This window comes from Candoia aspera, chromosome 2 (genome assembly GCF_035149785.1).
Source record: "Candoia aspera isolate rCanAsp1 chromosome 2, rCanAsp1.hap2, whole genome shotgun sequence".
Taxonomy (NCBI): Eukaryota; Metazoa; Chordata; class Lepidosauria; order Squamata; family Boidae; genus Candoia; species Candoia aspera.
The window spans coordinates 105,292,307-105,310,932 of record NC_086154.1 but is presented as its reverse complement, the minus strand read 5'-3'; the positions used below and the strand labels follow the sequence as shown (position 1 = coordinate 105,310,932).

The 18,626-nt window shown below is 39.7% G+C and overlaps 1 protein-coding gene across 1 annotated transcript; it reads right to left on the bottom strand.

Moving 5' to 3' along the window:
- Window positions 1–244: 244 nt before the first annotated feature.
- DHRS7C (dehydrogenase/reductase 7C) lies at window positions 245–16,944 on the bottom strand. Its single transcript, XM_063296506.1, has 6 exons — window positions 16,791–16,944; window positions 10,552–10,664; window positions 9,416–9,626; window positions 4,403–4,495; window positions 1,813–1,968; window positions 245–850 (listed from the first exon to the last, which is right to left on the bottom strand). Exons 1-6 carry the CDS (start codon window positions 16,942–16,944, stop codon window positions 642–644), a joined length of 936 nt encoding a protein of 311 aa, XP_063152576.1. The 3' UTR covers window positions 245–641.
- Between the last annotated feature and the right edge of the window lie 1,682 nt (window positions 16,945–18,626).

Here is an 18,626-nt window from a genome sequence, read left to right as displayed (position 1 = left end):
GTTTCATCTCCACTCAAGGCATTTGCTTAATTCTTTATAACTAAAAGCTATAAAAACCAAGCATTACTACAGATTTGAAAGGTTCACTTAATCACACAAAAAAGCAAAGGCTGTGAAACCTTCTTCTGTTTCCTTTCAGAACTTCCTATATGTCAAACCAATCTGCATTCTAAGACCCAAGCACTCTGGTATGAAACCAAAAACACACACTCTTCCTATACTCTCCATTTCTTTTCCACACTCATATTCTCCCTGATTCCTGAGATTCCCCATTTTTTCAGTATCAATTTACAATTCTCCTGACCTCCACAACTGCTCTGAGCACATCACCCAACACGCAGACAATTCATGCTTTCTATTAACCCTCTTGAAATGGCAGTTTCCAGGAAGCCAGTGGGCCCATTTCTGACGGCTCACTTGGCACCCTGGAAAATGTCTTTCGATCTCTCCCATAGCCCAGCAGTGCAACTTTAATGATGGACGAAAAGACCGTACCCTATTCCACTGCCTCCAGATCCTCAGACAAAACATATTTTTTGTTTCATTTGGATTTGTACAATATTCTTCCAAGATGCCTATCACAAGCTGTGCAAGAGAGAATTGGCACAACCCTTCTACCAAGGGAGATGAGCTTGATGCAATCAGTTTTCAACTTTGATTTTCTGTTTTTCTTTCACTCCAGCAGCAACGACAGCAAAAAATAACTCTGGGAGAAAAGTGCGGATATAAACAGCTGCCTTTGCGATGGGATTTGCCATGAACACCTCCTGCTTCTTTCTGCTCACTGTCCTTAGAATTTCTTCTGCTACCTCCATTGGGCGGACACCATAAGCCGGCTTTCTGAAGAAGTCTGGGAATTGGACAAACAGCAAAGTATTAAAAAAGATATCTTGCTGCTGTGTGTCATGGTCTTGTCTCATTTCAAAGACAATGTGAAGCTCAACATGTAGTTTAGTCCATTTAGCTGGGACTGGGTTGTGGGGGAAGTGAAAAGAAAAACAATTTTGGAAGAGTGAGGGGAAGATGCTATCTTAAAGAAAAAGGATAAACAATAATGCTAAAAGCAATTTTAAAATGATGAAATGTTGCTTTGGGGAAAATAAATAGCTAGGTTAATGTTTGTTGCTTTTAACAGACTACCCAATAAAAAGGAGACCCAGAACTTCAAAAAAGAATGCTAAAAACTGCTCCAATATTGCAAAACAAGGGATATACTGTCCCTTATTTTTAACTCTACATTTAAAGGCAGGATTTCATTTTCTCTTTAAAGGGCTAGTGGCCTTCTTAGGAGGGATTTGCATTATTCATCAGAAGGATGTCAGAAACACTCACTTTTTGATAACTTTTTGATACTTATGATAGCTGTTCATGGACTGTGTATTGCTCACTGTGCTAGGAGCAAGTAGTAATGCCTTTTCTAAGTACTTTATAACTGGTTTGCCCATATCCATTAATAAGATAGAAGAAGTATGTATGAATGGCAATAGTTAACACTAGCATTCCCTACTTCTGGAGAAAAAAAGTGTTTCTAGTAAAGGGATTTGAATGTATTGTCTTACATTCCAAATACAGATTGTCAGTCATGGTTTTGAAACATCAAAGTTTGGTGATAAGCATGGTTGGCTAGGGAATTCTGGGAGTTGAAACACTGCTTTAGAGGAAACGTATCCCAAGTCTTTGTCTCAAAAGACTGGTGCTCTTGAATTTTGTCCACAAGTTATTTGCCTAAATCATCTTTGTTTTCAGCCTTGGGTATTTTAATCTTTTAGTTCTGCTTGTGTTCTGCTCCCCATCCCAGTGTGAACAACGTACACTTCCATGTGGAGGCTTCCCAGTTCTTAGGCTGAAGTTGAATATGATCAGAACGTATAAAACTTGGAGTCACAGTACTGACACAAACACCAAATTCCTGTAGTTCTGCTCTCAGGCAATCAAAGAAACCCAGAGCAGCATGCTTCGAAGCAGCATCTAGGTGCAAAACAGAGAGTGAGGGAGAGATTCATGTAAGAAACATAATATAACATTATAATATATCCATCCATCCATCTATGTTAGCTCTTCTAATGTTTGGATTCAATGTCACCTAGCCCTATACTATGAAAAGAAATAAAATATAAGTCATGTTTCTTACACAATATCCTTATTCTAGGTGCTTCCTTACTTTAATATGCCATGAACACGCCTTGGAAATTGCTTTCTTACTCTGCCATATCTTCATCTTATCCCCAGCCCATATATGAGGCAGCTTAAAGTTGTCCTTAACTGTACTTGTTTCAAAGTAGTGTTTTCCCTCATCTCCTGAGACAATTTTTCTGCTGGATACAATCTGGCACAGTTCACTGGTGATGTGATTGCTGATGCAGTAAGCAGTTGGGATCTACCTGGTTCTCACGGGATTCTTTATGCTGCTTCAAGCAGGGTCCCCCTTCTCCAGTTGCTGGAAACTGCCCTCCATGTCCATTTTGGCTTATATTGCAGAAGAGGCCAGATACCTGGCTTCCACCAAAACGTCTGCCTCCATAAGTCCTAACCAATGCTTGCTGTGGCACTTGACAGGTCTTATGCTGGCTCCTTAAAACCACAGGTTTAGCACTTTGCTGAAAGAATACTCAACCTGTGTTTTAAAATACAGAAATCATGCTCTCTAAAAGAGTGCTAGCCCTCTGCCACGTAGAAGGTCAGTGTAAAGCATGAAAGACAACAGGCTTCTGCCAGCTGGGAATTGCTAGTTCACATGCTCACTTTTTTTTTTTTTACTATTTTTACTACTTTTATTTCTGAGGGCCTGCACACAAGTGCTACGACCATCATCTGACCGTGCAGTGTCTCCAGAACCAGTATTATGAAGCAGCAATTCCAGTGGTTGTACAGTTCACCACTGTTATTTATAATACTTGAGGGCGTGTGATGTCATTTTGCCTGCTCCATTCGATTTAGGCAATGCTAGATGTCATAAGTGGCATCCCCCCAAAGGATCAGACATGACTTGGTGCTTGCACAGGAGACCTTTCACCTTCAGATGTCATAGTAATGACTGTTGTTATACATGGGCCAATCACAACATCCCGTTGGCTGCTTCTGTGGGGCTGCTAGACACAAAGTCAATACTAGTCATCTTAGCCGCTTGCAGAGAGCAGTGACATTCTCTTGCAGCACTATAATACTAGCCAAGCATACAGCATGCTTATTACCAATTACTCCTTCCTGCATCCCACTGTATCTCTCCTCTACTCCCATGACCTGTCAGCTGGGCAATTTTTGAAAATGATTTTAGAGGAATGTTAGACCCATGTTCAGAAATAGCCCAACTGATGGTTCAGAGGTTTGGAGGAGAAACTGCACTTAGCAGGAGCTTCATGCAGACTCCCTCCTGCTTTACACTGTGCCCTTCTCAGTGCCTACCAGATGTCAGCTGGATAGTTTGACAGGTGGCTAAACCTGCTGCTCCACGCATCTGCTTAAAATAACTAAACTCTGGCCCATCCCACATTAAAGCGAATGATTCTTTTTTCCATCAGTGGGTGACATTTGGTGGGAGGGAAAATGAAGCCAGGGGAATTCACCAATGTCTTTCCTTACCTTGACCTGCATTAAGTAAGAACAATACATTTGCCAGCAGAATTGCATTGCAGAATTGAAGCAAAATTCAAGCCGATATATTTTACTGCTGGACTTGTGGATAGCACCTTAATGAGACTGTTCACAAGTCCCTTAATCATTCTTTAATCCATCCAAGATCCCAAGTCATTTCAGCAAAAAAACAGAATAATCTGATAACCTACACAATCAAAGGTATCAGCAGATACCAGTTTCATATGAACTTCTTAAAAGGTGAAGTTGCAATTTGGACAGGAACTAATAGAAGGTAATGACAAGGTTTATATATCATACTGTACTATGATGTGTATAATCATGGTTCATTGAATAAGCCACAATTGACTGAGTCTGCACACGTACCCTCAACTATAGCTTATAACTACACTCAGTCAAAATCAGGCAGATTGCATGTTGCCTTCATCCAAAGTAGGCACTCAAATGACTGAAATGCCTGTCCAGTGGCATTTTGTCTGTAATACATGGAGGAATGAATGGATTCAGGTGATCAGGTCCATCTATATTTCTGATAAATACGGAAAAACTCTGAGGATAGCATGTGGCAGAATTGAGGGCTGCTCTTACTTGGTAAAACTAAACTTCTTTGCCTTTCTTTTAATAACAGCTGGATTCAGGGAAGCTCAAAAGTATTTGGGGTTCTCCAGGTGCTTTGGACTCTAATACCATAGTTCCTTGCCATTTGCTATACCAGCCCAATTAATAAGAGCCAGTTCAGAACATCTGGAGGGCTCCAAGTTTCATATTCTTCTAATTGCCTAGAAATAAAAAGTTAGATTCATAAACTTACAAGCTGCACGAAAGGGAACACCCAATTTCCCTTGAATATTATTGACTAGCACAATTTGACCAGTCCTCCTGGAGATCATGTTGGGAAGAAAAGCTGGAGAGCAAAATATGAGAGAAAATCATTTTAGATTAACAGCAACAAAAATACAAATCCCTGATCCATTAAACCAATAGCAAATGAAAGGATCACAGTAAGATATCAGTTTATAGTATACTACATACAAATTATGCAACAGTAAGCATTAGTGCAATACACAATTATACAAAGAAGGGAAAGTTGAGGGGTGGTTACCATTGCCTAGGCTTAGGAAAAGACATGTTCTGGTTAAGGAGGCATTAAGGAGCTAGTGATAGGGTATGATCATCTGTTGCCTCCTGTCACTGCCTCTTAAGGTTTCCTTAATTTAAACATGTGTTTCCTGAATGTGGGGAATTTCTGTGCATCCCGAGGGAAAAGCCCACCTTGTGATAACTGGAACACTCGAGCATTCACTCAATTATGACTCATAAGCTTTTGCTTATAAATCTATCTAATGAAGCGAAGCGTTCAGTACAGAGAAAAAGTTGTGAATGGAATTTCCTGTGCATTTCTACATTTTAAAATCACAGTAACTTCAAATTCCCCCCCCCCACTGCCCTCTTAGGTATGTGCCCCTCCTTCTTGTGCCAGCATCTGGCTGTAACGGTTCTTCCTGGATGACCTTGGTGCAAGGAGCAGCTAGCCCAAACAAGGTGATTCCCACTCCAACCATGCTCCCCCTCCCTGCTGGTCGACTCGCGAGCAGAGGTTCTAGCAATACAGCTCTTCCCCTCATCTTGGAAAACTAGAAAATATTCTCCATGTAGCACAAGTGATGTTTTGCAAAAGGGATGGGGAGAAATGGATGTTTGGGTACTGTCTGGCACTCACTTGGTTGATTGGTCACTTCTTTTTTAAGCAAACCTAATATAACTTCTGCATCATGTGCCTTTTATATTACACTAATGAAGTTTATACTGGAATTGCATGCTTGTTTCTGAAACAGCAGATATTTGTGTGTGTCTGGTTGCCCATTTAATAATAATTATAAAAACCTAATCAGTTTCTAAGAACTGCTTTTGCACTATCTAGTAGTACTAGCAATTAGAAGCTTGGGCAACAGGTCTACAAAATATGTAGAAATTGGTATACTGTACTAGCTAATTAGGGGTCCACAGGGTATGGTTAAAAAAAGTCAAGATGTGGGCACAACAGTACAATTGTTTTTATGTATATTTCATGTAAAAAACAAGTGGAGCTTTGATCACAGTGTTGCAGTTGCCAGCTTAACTTGTTTTACTACACCCTGTGGAGACCCCTGCTAGATGTGTTTTTTCAGTGGGTAAATACAGGATCCAGACAATATTTTTTTCTACCTGTTGCTAGAATCCTCAGAAACTGAAAGCTGAGAAAACTGTTCAAATCCTAAAATAACAACTGATGATTGTGCTGGGATGAAATAAAATGCATTGGTGATACAGATTAATCAGAGATGTTTCTGATCAGTTAAAAGGCAGTTAGGTAATTGCTAATTACCTTGAATGTCATTTGGGGAGGAAGAGGAGGGAGAACCCCATCCAGGTAGTAGGAGAAGAAAATGTGCAGCCTTGTTAAACACAGACATTATTTACCCCAGCGACATCTCCAGTCCTTAGTAAATTACATTGCTGCAGTCTAGTATATCAGTTGTCAGAAACCTACATGGGCTTGAACCTGGGTCATACTTGGATGGGAAGCTACCAGGAAATTCCATGGCTATAGGCTAGATTGGGAAATAAATAATAAAAACAGAACAATGGCAAATTATTTCCATATCGATGCTTTGAAAACTACATGGATATGTCCATGTAGTTACTAGAGCTCAACTAGGAGTCTTTGCTTTATGCCACAATTAATTTCAGATGTCCCATGACATTTCCCATAAAACAAAAAAGCATGCCAGACACCTGAATGACAGTCCTGGATAACTCTGCAGAAAGTTGTACACCACTTCTCCCTGCCTGCAAGATGGGCATAATAATACTAGGTTATCTTGCATGGCTGGCATACCTCACACTCACTCAACCATTGGCCATCCAGATAACAATGATGGACTTCATCTGTATGCATTTTTAAAATGTTCAGCAACTAAACAATGACAACATAAAAAAATGACAATTCCTGTCTTTGTTTCAGTCCTTTTTTTTTTTGGTAGCAGATTAGTCTGAATTCTATTTTTTTTTTAATGTAGCAGCAATTGCTTCCCACTCAAGTAGATTATTTTTTTTTCTTGACAATCATTTATGTCAATCTTTATTAGGATGATTCATATGTCATCTAGGAACCTGAAAGTCAAGAATAAGCCTGCTTTACAAAATAATCCAAACAGTGGCTATACTGTACATTTTGTTTTGTATCGTTGCTTATGGGACGGCTAAAGGTACGTCTGCTTTGATATCATTTGGTTAAATAAAAATGGGAATCTGTGGATGATGACCCTTCAGCAAGGATGCTGTTTTAAAATCTGTATTAAAAATGGGAAAATATCTGAGATATTTCCTCTTACTGGACAAATCTTTCCAAGGTCTCAAAAAGAATTACTTCCCATTGCCTACATACTAAATAAATAAATAAAATTGGAGAAACTGGATTCAGCCTGGGACTTCAGGCAAAGCATGCACTCTGTCTGCAAACTATTATTTTTAGTGTTGGCTTATTACTGAGAATGCTTTCGTCGTACTACACGCTGCTTGCAGATAAGCTTCAGTGCACTTCTCTTGTGTTTACCTTTTTAATAGATTTTCTACAGTGGGAAGAAAGATTAAGATACAGTAGAGAAAACACAGGAGGATTGCAAATGGAAGATCAGACACTCAAACTTTTGTGAATATATTATGAAATGAACAATAAACCCTTTTTGAAATAAATCATGGGAATGCGCTATGATCTTAATTTGAGACAGATCCTTATGATCTGGAAGCACATTTTTAATCTGGCAGGACATGCATGCATGATATAATCTGAAACTGGCAGGATGTAATCCAAGAACTAGCAGAATTGAAAAGGTGGGTGATACTGTATGATTTCCAACAGCTGTGAATGAGTTTATGTATGTAACCTCCCAGAGTCCCTGATGGGAGGAGATGGGTGGGGACAAATTAAATAAATGAATGAATGAATACATAGATTCTTTTATTTCTCCCTGATAAACCAAATCTCCATTTTCTTGATTGTACCACACATCTGAGATACTTTTTCACAAAAACACAGATGAGTAGTAATTAATTCTGGTGTCTACATTTAGTATTCATTTCAAACCTTCAGAAGGAGGACATGAAGCTGTAATGAAGTCATCCATGGAGAGTCGTTAGTGAAAAATTAATGAGCAAACCCAGTAGATGGGATCAACCTCCCCGTGGACTCCAAATAAGGTTCCCAAGAGTCAGACTCTTGCTGGAGGGATTAGTTCATAGCACATAAATATTTGAGGCATGTGGCAAATGGAGTAGTATTGGGCAAGGTGTAATGTGCTAGAACTAGTTACAGGATGAAGAATTACAACAAAGAGTACATCGAATCAAGCCTAGCTTTAGAACTGGTGTATTCAGACATTCTTCTTACACTTAACAAAAATGTGTAAGCTAGAGCCTATGGAATTCTGCCCCCAAAGTCCCACAAATGATGCAGCCTGTTCTATAGGTGACCATGTGTACAGAAGAGACTTTTTGAGAGAAGGGAAGCTTCATTTGTAGAGCTAGATGCAGACACCTCTGATGGATCCAGAACCATGTGCTATTGGCTTCTGCAACACATAGGAGACTCAGAATATACACATGGGTGACTTCCCTGCAAAACTCTGTGGATGCCTAGGGCAGGGGCAATGTTGCCTGCATAATGATAATGACTGTAGTTTTGGCCCACATAAACCCCTGTGCATGTTCTTTATTTTATTTATTTATCAAATTTTGCCACCGCCCATCTCCCCCAAAGGAGGGACTCTGGGCAGTTTACAATAAAGCTCAGAGAATAAAATACAATAAAAACTAAATATGATAAATAAAATAATATAAATATAAAATATAAAATGGGATCAAGATGGCAGATAAAATTCTAATTCGATTCATACATATATGAGGACCACTTTAAGGCACTAGCCACCCCCAAGATTGACTACCCCCCTTCCCACCCCAACTAACTAATACATCCCCAGAAACTGCTAATATTAGAGTTGGAGGGTCTATGGAAGAGCTTGGATTATCAATCTATCAACAATCGAAAGAATTATTGAATGGATTGGGTTGATTTTATGGTCAAAGACCAAAGGAGCTGTAGTTATCACCAGTGATAGGTTAAGATGGCGGGCATTTTTCCATACAGTCCCCAGGTGTCAGGGCTGACTCAGTACGTCTAACCAACTGCAGTAAACACCTGCTGTAAGGCTGAGCCTGGCAAGCGAGTCTTTAAATAAATATACTATTAGGGGAAAATGCTATACAAGCAAGCAATATTCTGCCAAATTCCCTTCATTAACAAATCTCTCATCAAACTCAGCAAGTCTTTGGAATAATTCCACAAAGTACGCAAGTCTGCAATCAAGCACAAGTTACTAAAGTCACTACATCATTTTTCTTTATTTAACCCGCCTCCATTTCTCTCTCTTTCTTCCACTTTTCTATGTGAAATGATAGATTACAGTAACTAGGGGTGTTTAAAGTGCTTACGCGCCACCGAATCAAATCTAGTAAAAGTTGAAACAGCTATTAGGAATTAAAGCATATTGCCCTACAGATATGTTTTCTTCTCTCCAGGGAGCTTTAGGCCATTAGATTTGTGTGGAGCCCTACATCTTGTAGGATTATCTGAGGAAAGCTATGACAGTTAAACTAACATAAAACTGAGATAGGTTTGTTGTATGGATAGGCATAAAACGTACTAATAATTCTTCCCTTCCAAGGGCAAAAATATAGCATCCCTAAAAGAGAAATAACAAAATAACAGAGGCAGTCTTCTGCATACCTTTGGTGAGTGTTATAGGTCCAAAGTAGTTGGCGTCCATGATCTTTTTGTCAAGTTCCAGTGACATGCTCTGAACTGTCCCTTTGGCTTTTGTGCTAGCATTGTTAATGAGTATATCCACGCATCCATAACAATCCAGGATTTCTTTAGCTACATCCTGGATACAGTTTACATCAGCGAGATCTAAAAGGATAAGCTTCGGTGTAAATGTCTACAAAAGAAGCAGGGTATTTTTGTTACTGTACTGTGTTGCTTGTAAGACAGAGACATCTTATTACTTTTTGAAGCACAATACTTAACAAAAAAAGAGATAATTCCTGTGTGGGACAATAAAGCACCTTCCCCAATTTGGTGACTTGCAGATTTTTGGAGCTAGTGCTCCCAGAATTCTCAGTCACCATGGCTCACAGTAGATGAAATGGGGTTTATCAGATGACTATAACTATGTACAAGGTAATCAGATCCAAAGAGGAACATAAAGTAGAATCAATACATTAAAAGTATAATTAGTAGCAGTTCCTTTGAAAAAAGTGTCACTGTTAAAGATTTGGTAGTAGTCCGCTGATTAAATCCAGGATCACCCATTTGTCACTTTATATAATTGACCTTATATTTAGAAATGACTGGTTGTGATTATTTGCATGGAAAAAATATGTGCATCATGTGCAGTAGCCCTTTACTATGGCAGCATAATTCATTCATCAATTAAAAACAAACAGACTAGACTGGCCTTAATTCTAATATTTTCCAGTAATCTACAATAAGAAAAAATAAGAAGTGTTATCATTCATCATATAAGACAACACTGAGAGACAACAAAATCATAACATTGCAAAGGGAGGCAATAAAACTAATTTTAAAATGCCTTGGGAAATAAGTTGGTCTTGATCCAACAATAAAAGTATTGCAATGTTTATACTGTATGCACTGCATTCTGTTTGAAATGTTGAGTGATAATATATATTTTTCTGAAGCTACATCTTATAGTCTGTGGTCTATTGCCATCCTTTATCAAACTAATTACCCACAGGTTAAGAATGAATAATTGACTATGTAGAAGGTTCACATTCTATAGCAAGTGTCTCTTTTATTGCCTTTACACAGTTCTTTAAGGATATGCAATACAAGGGACTTACTGCAGAAGGATCAGCCACGCTGTTTAAAGCGTCATAGAGAGCTTCTAATTTGTCCAGGTGTTTCCCACACAAAATCAGCCTTGCTCCTCCTGTATGAAATACTCGTGAACATTCTGGAAGATAAACCAAGGGATAATCTGGGTTAATTGGGATAGTAATACTGTATCTTCATTCTTGTTCATTCAACCCTAACAACAGAAAAAATACCGTTCCCACCCTCAACATTAGCACACAGATGGAACCCCACCACCACCACCACCAATTGCTTATGCTTCAAATACAGATCTTGTGGACAGTTAAAAAAAAGTGCTGTAGCTTCAAGCTATAGTCCATACATTGCCTGAACAAACGTAGTTGTATCTCCGTTTGCTTACAAACAGATTCTGTGAAGTCTTGTGCATAGCACTGGGTGCCACAACTAGAATCCAGGACCACTGCAGTTGGGCTGTGGTTCTGAAAACGCAAGGAAGTCATGATGTTTCCAGTGAGCAGATCCTCTGCAGTGAGAGAGGTACGCAAGAAACATTAAGTGAAATCTTCAGAAATCATCAAGCCTTAGCTAGGGACATGTAGCTGTACGAGCTACTGTAAGTATCCATTTCTCTCAGCTCACCATAAACCCAGCCATGTTGCTGGAGCAAGGACAGGAACCTGCTGCATGTCTATGTTGAGTGAGGTAAAAAGTGGCTTATTTAATACTCCCCATTCAATATAGAAATGTAGAGGGATACCAGAGCTGGGTTTTTGCTCTGTCTCTGATTACTTGGCATCTTCCACACAGGATGTGGTGAAAGAGATTTATCTTCCTCTGTTAGCAACTTGGAAATTAATTGCTAGAAATATATTCCATAGACAGTCTCCACTTTGGGACAGCTGTAGTGTGTGGTGGTGATACTGCTTTCTAAAGGTCTCCCCTTACCACCCTGAAAGGCAAGACTGGAAACTCTGGGAGGCCAACACTTTGATGTGCTTGAAGAATGTATGTTAGTGGCAAGTGTGCCCAAGAAACAATCGGCTGCTGATGGTTGCAGTGGTTGTTGCCTTGTGATAGAAAGTAAGAATTCCACCCTGGAAATCCTCACAAGAAATAGTCTAGGATACACAGAGCATGGTCAGTAGCTGTAGCAAGGAATGCCAGATGGAATAGAAAACCAGAAAATACAGTGTTGCCAGGGAAGAGACAAAATGGCAGCTTGGAAGGAGCAAATGGTTTTCTGCCCCAAACCTACAGTAAAATCATTAACTGAATCAAACTTTACTGAATTAATTTGATTTCTCGGGTTTACACAACACAGGGATAAAAACTTTGTTGTTTATTTGTTCAGTCGCTTCCGACTCTTTGTGACTTCATGGACCAGCCCACGCCAGAGCTTCCTGTCGGTCATCAACACCCCCAGCTCCCCCAGGGACGAGTCCGTCACCTCTAGAATATCATCCATCCACCTTGCCCTTGGTCGGCCCCTTTTCCTTTTGCCTTCCGCTCTCCCTAGCATCAGCATCTTCTCCAGGGTGTCCTGTCTTCTCATTATGTGGCCAAACTATTTCAGTTTTGCCTTGAATATCATTCCCTCAAGTGAGCAGTCTGGCTTCATTTCCTGGAGGATGGACTGGTTTGGTCTTCTTGCAGTCCAAGGCACTCTCAGAATTTTCCTCCAACACCACAGTTCCAAAGCATCGATCTTCCTTCTCTCAGCCTTCCTTATGGTCCAGCTCTCACAGCCATATGTTACTACGGGGAACACCATTGCTATAACTATGCGGACCTTTGTTGTCAGTGTGATGTCTCTGCTCTTAACTATTTTATTGAGATTGGTCATTGCTCTCCTCCCAAGGATTAAACGTCTTCTGATCTCCTGACTGCAGTCAGCATCTGCAGTAATCTTCGCACCTAGAAATACAAAGTCTTTCACTGCCTCTACGTTTTCTCCCTCTATTTGCCAGTTCTCAATCACGCTGGTTGCCATAATCTTGGTTTTTTTGAGGTTTAGCTGCAAGCCAGCTTTTGCACTTTCTTCTTTCACCTTCATCATAAGGCTCCTCAGTTCCTCTTCGCTTTCAGCCATCAAAGTGGTATCATCTGCATATCTGAGATTGTTAATGTTTCTTCCAGCGATTTTAACTCCAGCCTTGGATTCCTCAAGGCCAGCATGTCGCATGATGTGTTCTGCATACAAGTTGAATAGGTAGGGTGAGAGTATACAGCCCTGCCGTACTCCTTTCCCAATCTTAAACCAGTCCATTGTTCCATGGTCTGTTCTTACTGTTGCTACTTGGTCGATATACAGATTCTTCAGGAGGCATACAAGATGACTTGGTATCCCCATACCACTAAGAACTTGCCACAATTTGTTATGGTCCACACAGTCAAAGGCTTTAGAATAGTCAATAAAACAGAAATAGATGTTTTTCTGAAACTCCCTGGCTTTTTCCATTATGCAGCGGATATTGGCAATTTGGTCCCTAGTTCCTCTGCCTTTTCTAAACCCAGCTTGTACATCTGGCAATTCTCGCTCCATGAATTGCTGAAGTCTACCTTGCAGGATCTTGAGCATTACCTTACTGGCATGTGAAATAAGTGCCACTGTTCGATAGTTTGAACGTTCTTTAGTGTTTCCCTTTTTTGGGGAATATAAGTTGATTTTTTTCCAATCTGATGGCCATTCTTGTGTTTTCCAAATTTCCTGGCATATGGCATGCATCACCTTGCAAGATTTTAAACAGTTCACTGGGATACCGTCGTCTCCTGCTGCCTTGTTATTATCAATGCTTCTTAAGGCCCATTCAACCTCACTCTTCAGGATGTCTGGCTCTAGCTCACTGACCACACTGTCAAAGCTATCCCCAATATTGTTATCCTTCCTATACAGGTCTTCCATATATTTTTGCCACCTTTTCTTGATCTCTTCTTCTGTTAGGTCCTTGCCATCTTTGTTTTTGATCATGCCCATTTTTGCCTGGAATTTACCTCCAATGTTTCTAATTTTCTGGAAGAGGTCTCTTGTCCTTCCTATTCTATTGTCTTCTTCCACTTCCATGCATTCCTTGTTTAAAAATAATTCCTTATCTCTTCTGGCTAACCTCTAGAATTTTGCATTTAATTGGGCATATCTCCCCCTATCACTGTTGCCTTTTGCTTTCCTTCTTTCTTGGGCTACTTCTAGTGTCTCAGCAGACAGCCATTTTGCCTTCTTGGTTTTCTCCTTCTTTGGGATGTATTTTGTTGCTGCCTCCTGAACAATGTTGCGAACTTCTGTCCAGAGTTCTTCCGGGACCCTATCTACTAAGTCCAGTCCCTTAAATCTATTATTCACCTCCACTGCATATTCCTTAGGAATATTAGTGAGCTCATATTTAGCTGATCTGTGGGTCTTCCCTAATCTCTTTAGTCTGATCCTAAATTGTGCAATAAAGTTCATGATTTGAACTACAGTCAGCTCCAGGTCTTGTTTTTACCGACTGTACAGATGTCTGCCACCTTTGTCTGCAAAGGATGTAGTCAACCTGATTTCGGTGTTGTCCATCCGGTGAAGTCCACGTATAAAGCCGTCTCTTAGGTTGTTGGAAGAGAGTGTTTATTATGCAGAGTAAGTTGTCTTGGCAAAATTCTATCAGCCTATGTCCTGCTTCGTTTTGTTCTCCGAGGCCATGCTTACCTGTAATTCCAGGTCTCATCTTACTGCCCACCTTAGCATTCCAGTCTCCCGTGATGAAAACAATGTCACTTTTAGGCATATTGTCCAGTAGGTGCTGCAGATCCTCATAGAACCGCTCTACTTCAGCTTCTTCAGCATCTGTGGTTGGGGCGTATATTTGGATCAATGTGATGTTAGATGGCTTGCCCTGAATTCGAATTGAGATCATTCTATCTTTTTTTTGGATTGTATCCAAGCACTGCTTTAGCCACTTTACTATTAATTATGAAGGCTACTCCATTTCTTCTGTGGTCCTCTTGTCCACAGTAGTAGATCTGGTGGTCATCTGATGTGAAGTGGCCCACTCCAGTCCATTTCAGTTCACTGACGCCCAAAATGTCTATCTTTAATCTTGACATCTCACCAATAACCACATCCAATTTGCCCTGGCTCATAGATCTTACATTCCAGGTTCCAATGGTGTGTTGATCCTTAGAACATCGGATTTGCCGTTCACCACCACCAGCACCGTCGGCCGCTAGCCGTCCTTTTGGCTTTGAGCTAGCTGTGTCATCACGTCTGGGGCTAGTTGAACTCCTCCTCTGTTCCTCCCTAGTAGCATTTTGACCATCTTCCGACCTGGGGGTCTCATCTTCCAATGGTATACCGACATATCTTGTACCGATCCATTTAGTTTTCACGGCAAGAATACTGGGGTGGGTTGCCATTACCTTCCTCAAGGATTGCATTTAGTCTGACCTCTTTGCCATGACCTTTCCATCTTGGGTGGCCCTTCACGGTTTAGCTCATGGTGTCATTGAGGTGCTCAAGCTCCAGCACCACGACAAGGTAACAATCCTTTGCTGAAGATAAAAACTAAGCCACCACATTTTAGTTTAGTGAGTTGCATGAACTCAACCACAATATGAGTCTCTCTCCATGGGAAAATAAGCACTGTAAGATGGGCGGCAGAGAAATTTGATAAATAAATAAAATAAATAAATTATTTAAAATAAATGAATAGCATTCTCCCTTTCATAAAAACATACCACAGTCTTCTTGTATGATGTACTATATACGGGAAACCTGGCAATAAAGTTAAGCAATGTTATAGAACAGAAGACCATAGCTGTCTACAGTTTGGAATAATCTCTACCTTTTTAATAAGAGATCTCTTACATCTTCCACTCTCTGTCCTGGTCCAGCTCCAGTAAACACAAGAGTTCTGCAACGTTCACTAGTTGGGGATGAAATGTGTAACTGTATGATGTTGTCTTGCTCTATCACTTGATGCATTTCTCCTACTATGTCTGCCAACAGTGCACATGACCCCAATGATTTCTCAGTTGACATCTCCTGTGTCCTCCCTCCTGACAGGCGGCAGAGCAGCATACCCCCTGCATACCTCTGAGAGGGATCATTTTCCATTCCCCTGACATTTCTGTAGCTATGAGCTTCATCCATTCACCAAACCATGGCTGCAAGTTCAAAGTCTTTGCTCCAAGGTCTGCAAATAATTCTGCTTCAAGATAACCCTTTGTATCTCAACTGCTTGGTCCCAGACCTTAAAGCTCACCACTGGTGCATAATTTAGGGATTACAGAAATAAGCTAGTTATATCAAATCACTGCCACTTCGTATGTCCTGTATGTGCAAATGGTTCTCACCACTACAGCACAGACAGCCAACTATAAATAGATTTTTTTCTCCTAAGACATACAGTTTGTGGAGGCAGCTTTTCCAACTAATTGTGGATCTGTCTAAATGCTGTTCTTCCTAACCCATGTTTCAGTAGTTGCATTGTAAAAGATATTGGGTGGATGCAAATCCCTAAAAAAAAAAGTAAAAATTAAGCTTTTACTGCTGCTTACATTTTGTACAAAGTATGAATATTTTAATGACATGGAATTCTGAAAGTTGGCTCCAAACAAAAACAACAAAGCAAGATCCGATTTCTTGCAAAATCACATTGATTGTTGTACATGTACATCATCAATGTACAATTCAGTCCCTTTTTCTCCTCCCCCTCCCCTGTCTTCATGCCACATAGATTATGTTTAGCTTCTCTAATTGATTTCAGTTGCAACATTTGGAATTCTGCAGACAATGTAATTTGTTCCAAGGTGTTATGGTAGGTAGAGAATGCATAAAGACCATGAGAAAGCAGTATTTCAGACTGAGCAACAGGACATAAATTGTATTCTGTAGGAAGAAATTTATAGGTGAACAGGAATAAACAGAGTAATTTGGAGAAACCCCCCTGCTAATATGCTTACTTGAGAAGGCCCATTCTACTCAAACACACATATTTGTATGGCTTCCCTATTGATTTACAGGGCTGAAGCCTTAACTCCTGGTCCATGGTATTGGTTTTTGAGTATTTAATGCTCTTTGCATTTCCAAGTTTTCCTTTATAATCACAAAGGCTTACATCTCCCTATTTCTTTTAAATGTATGCTGACGTTCTTAGAATTCTGGATGTGTCATGCATCAGATAGCTAGATTCCAGGATGCAAACTGCAGTCATAGAAATTCCTATTTTTGCGACCTGTGTGTGTTTTTGTGTAATTACACTATAGAATATGGGTCATTTGCTGCACTGCTTACCCTTGCCCACGCCAGAGAGAGCATCAGTGATTATTACAACTTTGCTCCGCACAGCAGACTTTGACATCAGCTGAGTAACCATCCGATAAATGTATACAATCCCACTGATTCCAACCACAAGCAGTGGGAGAATTAGTATAGCCAAAATACCCATCTTCACCTAGCAAAAAAGATAACAAAGTCAAGTCACAGAGATGATCCATCATACTTGCCACAAAATTTTATTTTTCTTTTAAAAATATACTTAAGCAAAGATCAGTGAGTAGGAGCATGGTTAATATATTACAGATCCTGACCCAACCCCATAATTAAAATAGGACATTATTCAGCATCTGTTAGTGCAAATGGAGATTTTCAAAACTGCACAAAGCCTATTTTTTGTTTTTGCTTTGGAATGCAGGGGATTTTTTTCTTCTTCAAATGAACCCATGCAATACATTTTTATCTTGTAAAATCAAGACTGTGACACAAATTCATTTAAATCCATGTTGTATCCATTTCTTTCTTGCTGACTATATATTATAAACAGCTAAGTGCAGTAGTCCATTCATTTATTGCAATGCAAAAAAAAAAAAACCCAGGAAAGGAGTAGAGAAAAAAAAACCTTAAGCATTTCCTCTTAAAATTATAAAGACCAAAAAGCAAATTACTTCAGACATTAATCCCATTTGACATCCCACTACAGTTCTGCAATAAAGCTAATAACTTACTTGGAAAGCAAGCAGTCAGCCTGGTGATAAGGTGGTGTCTCCTGCCAACTGGTTTATTCCAGAAATTTAATTAAACTCGTAGACATTTTTGGAAAGGGAAAGCAGTCCACAAGCTGTAGCCTTGTCCTTTGAGCAAAAGCAGCTATGTATAGTGCCCAGCTGCATCCCAGACTTTAAAAAAGTAAATATAGTATCTGTGGTCTCAGCCACATACCTGACCTATTTTGTTTCACAGGGCTTCCAAGTCCTTCTAGAGGCTGGAACAGTAGACCAACTGAATGTTAGAAAGAAATGATCTTCATTTATTTGTTAGCAGGAACCTTCAATTAAAGCTAAACTTGCTTTCAGAATTTCTCATCACAGGAGGAAAGGAAATCATTGTTAGGAGCCCTCAGGGCATTAGCAAGGTTTCTGGCCCCATTTGTGATAGTGCAAGATGGAACTGCTCACTTTCCACAGTCCTTATGTGATGGGAATGCCACTAGAAACTGACTACAATATTTCTATATGTAGATAAGAATATTTTTTAAAGTATTAATATATTGAGTTTACCATTTAGTGTTTACTGACAGTTTGGTGTGCAGCTGTGTCTCTGTGAATGTTATCGCTTTGTATGTGTGTGTGTTTTTAATAGTTAGAATAGGAATTGTACAAATAAATAATATGGCTCTTGTGCATGTTAAATGACAGAAACTTTTCCAAAGTGCAGTGGCAGAGTTAGCTCCTACACTTCTTGATTTAGAGGTAGGCACAAATGACATTTTGAAGTTTTCCATCACATTTGTGGCAAAAGAAATTGGGTAGATGACTTCAACTAATTTCTGTTGGGGAAGGAAAACACCTTCTCCAAGTCAGAACTTAACTGTAGCAGCAACACTATGAAAAATCCCAATGGGAGGTTTTTCTCAAGCTTTTTCCCTTGGAACTAATGAAACGGGAAAAGAAATTTGCAGTGCCCTGGCAAGAAATTTGCACAGTGAATGAGAGAATGTTCTTATACTGTATATTCCTTGGTGACTAACTGAATGAGTATAGCACCACCACACACTACCCGTGAGAGTTTAATTGAAATTTGCTTCTGATTTCAAATTTCAAAATCAATTTTCTTTCATCAAACTGAATGAGA

What these genes read in the sequence shown, in the direction of transcription:
- DHRS7C (XM_063296506.1), bottom strand. Translation starts at nt 16,944, where the DNA reads ATGGGTATTTTGGCTATACTAATTCTCCCACTGCTTGTGGTTGGAATC. An exon ending in GCGTGGCTGATCCTTCTGCA is followed by an intron (nt 9,627 to 10,551) that starts GTAAGTCCCTTG and finishes CTTCTTTTGTAG; the next exon opens with ACATTTACACCGAAGCTTAT. An exon ending in ACCTATAACACTCACCAAAG is followed by an intron (nt 4,496 to 9,415) that starts GTATGCAGAAGA and finishes TTTGCTCTCCAG; the next exon opens with CTTTTCTTCCCAACATGATC.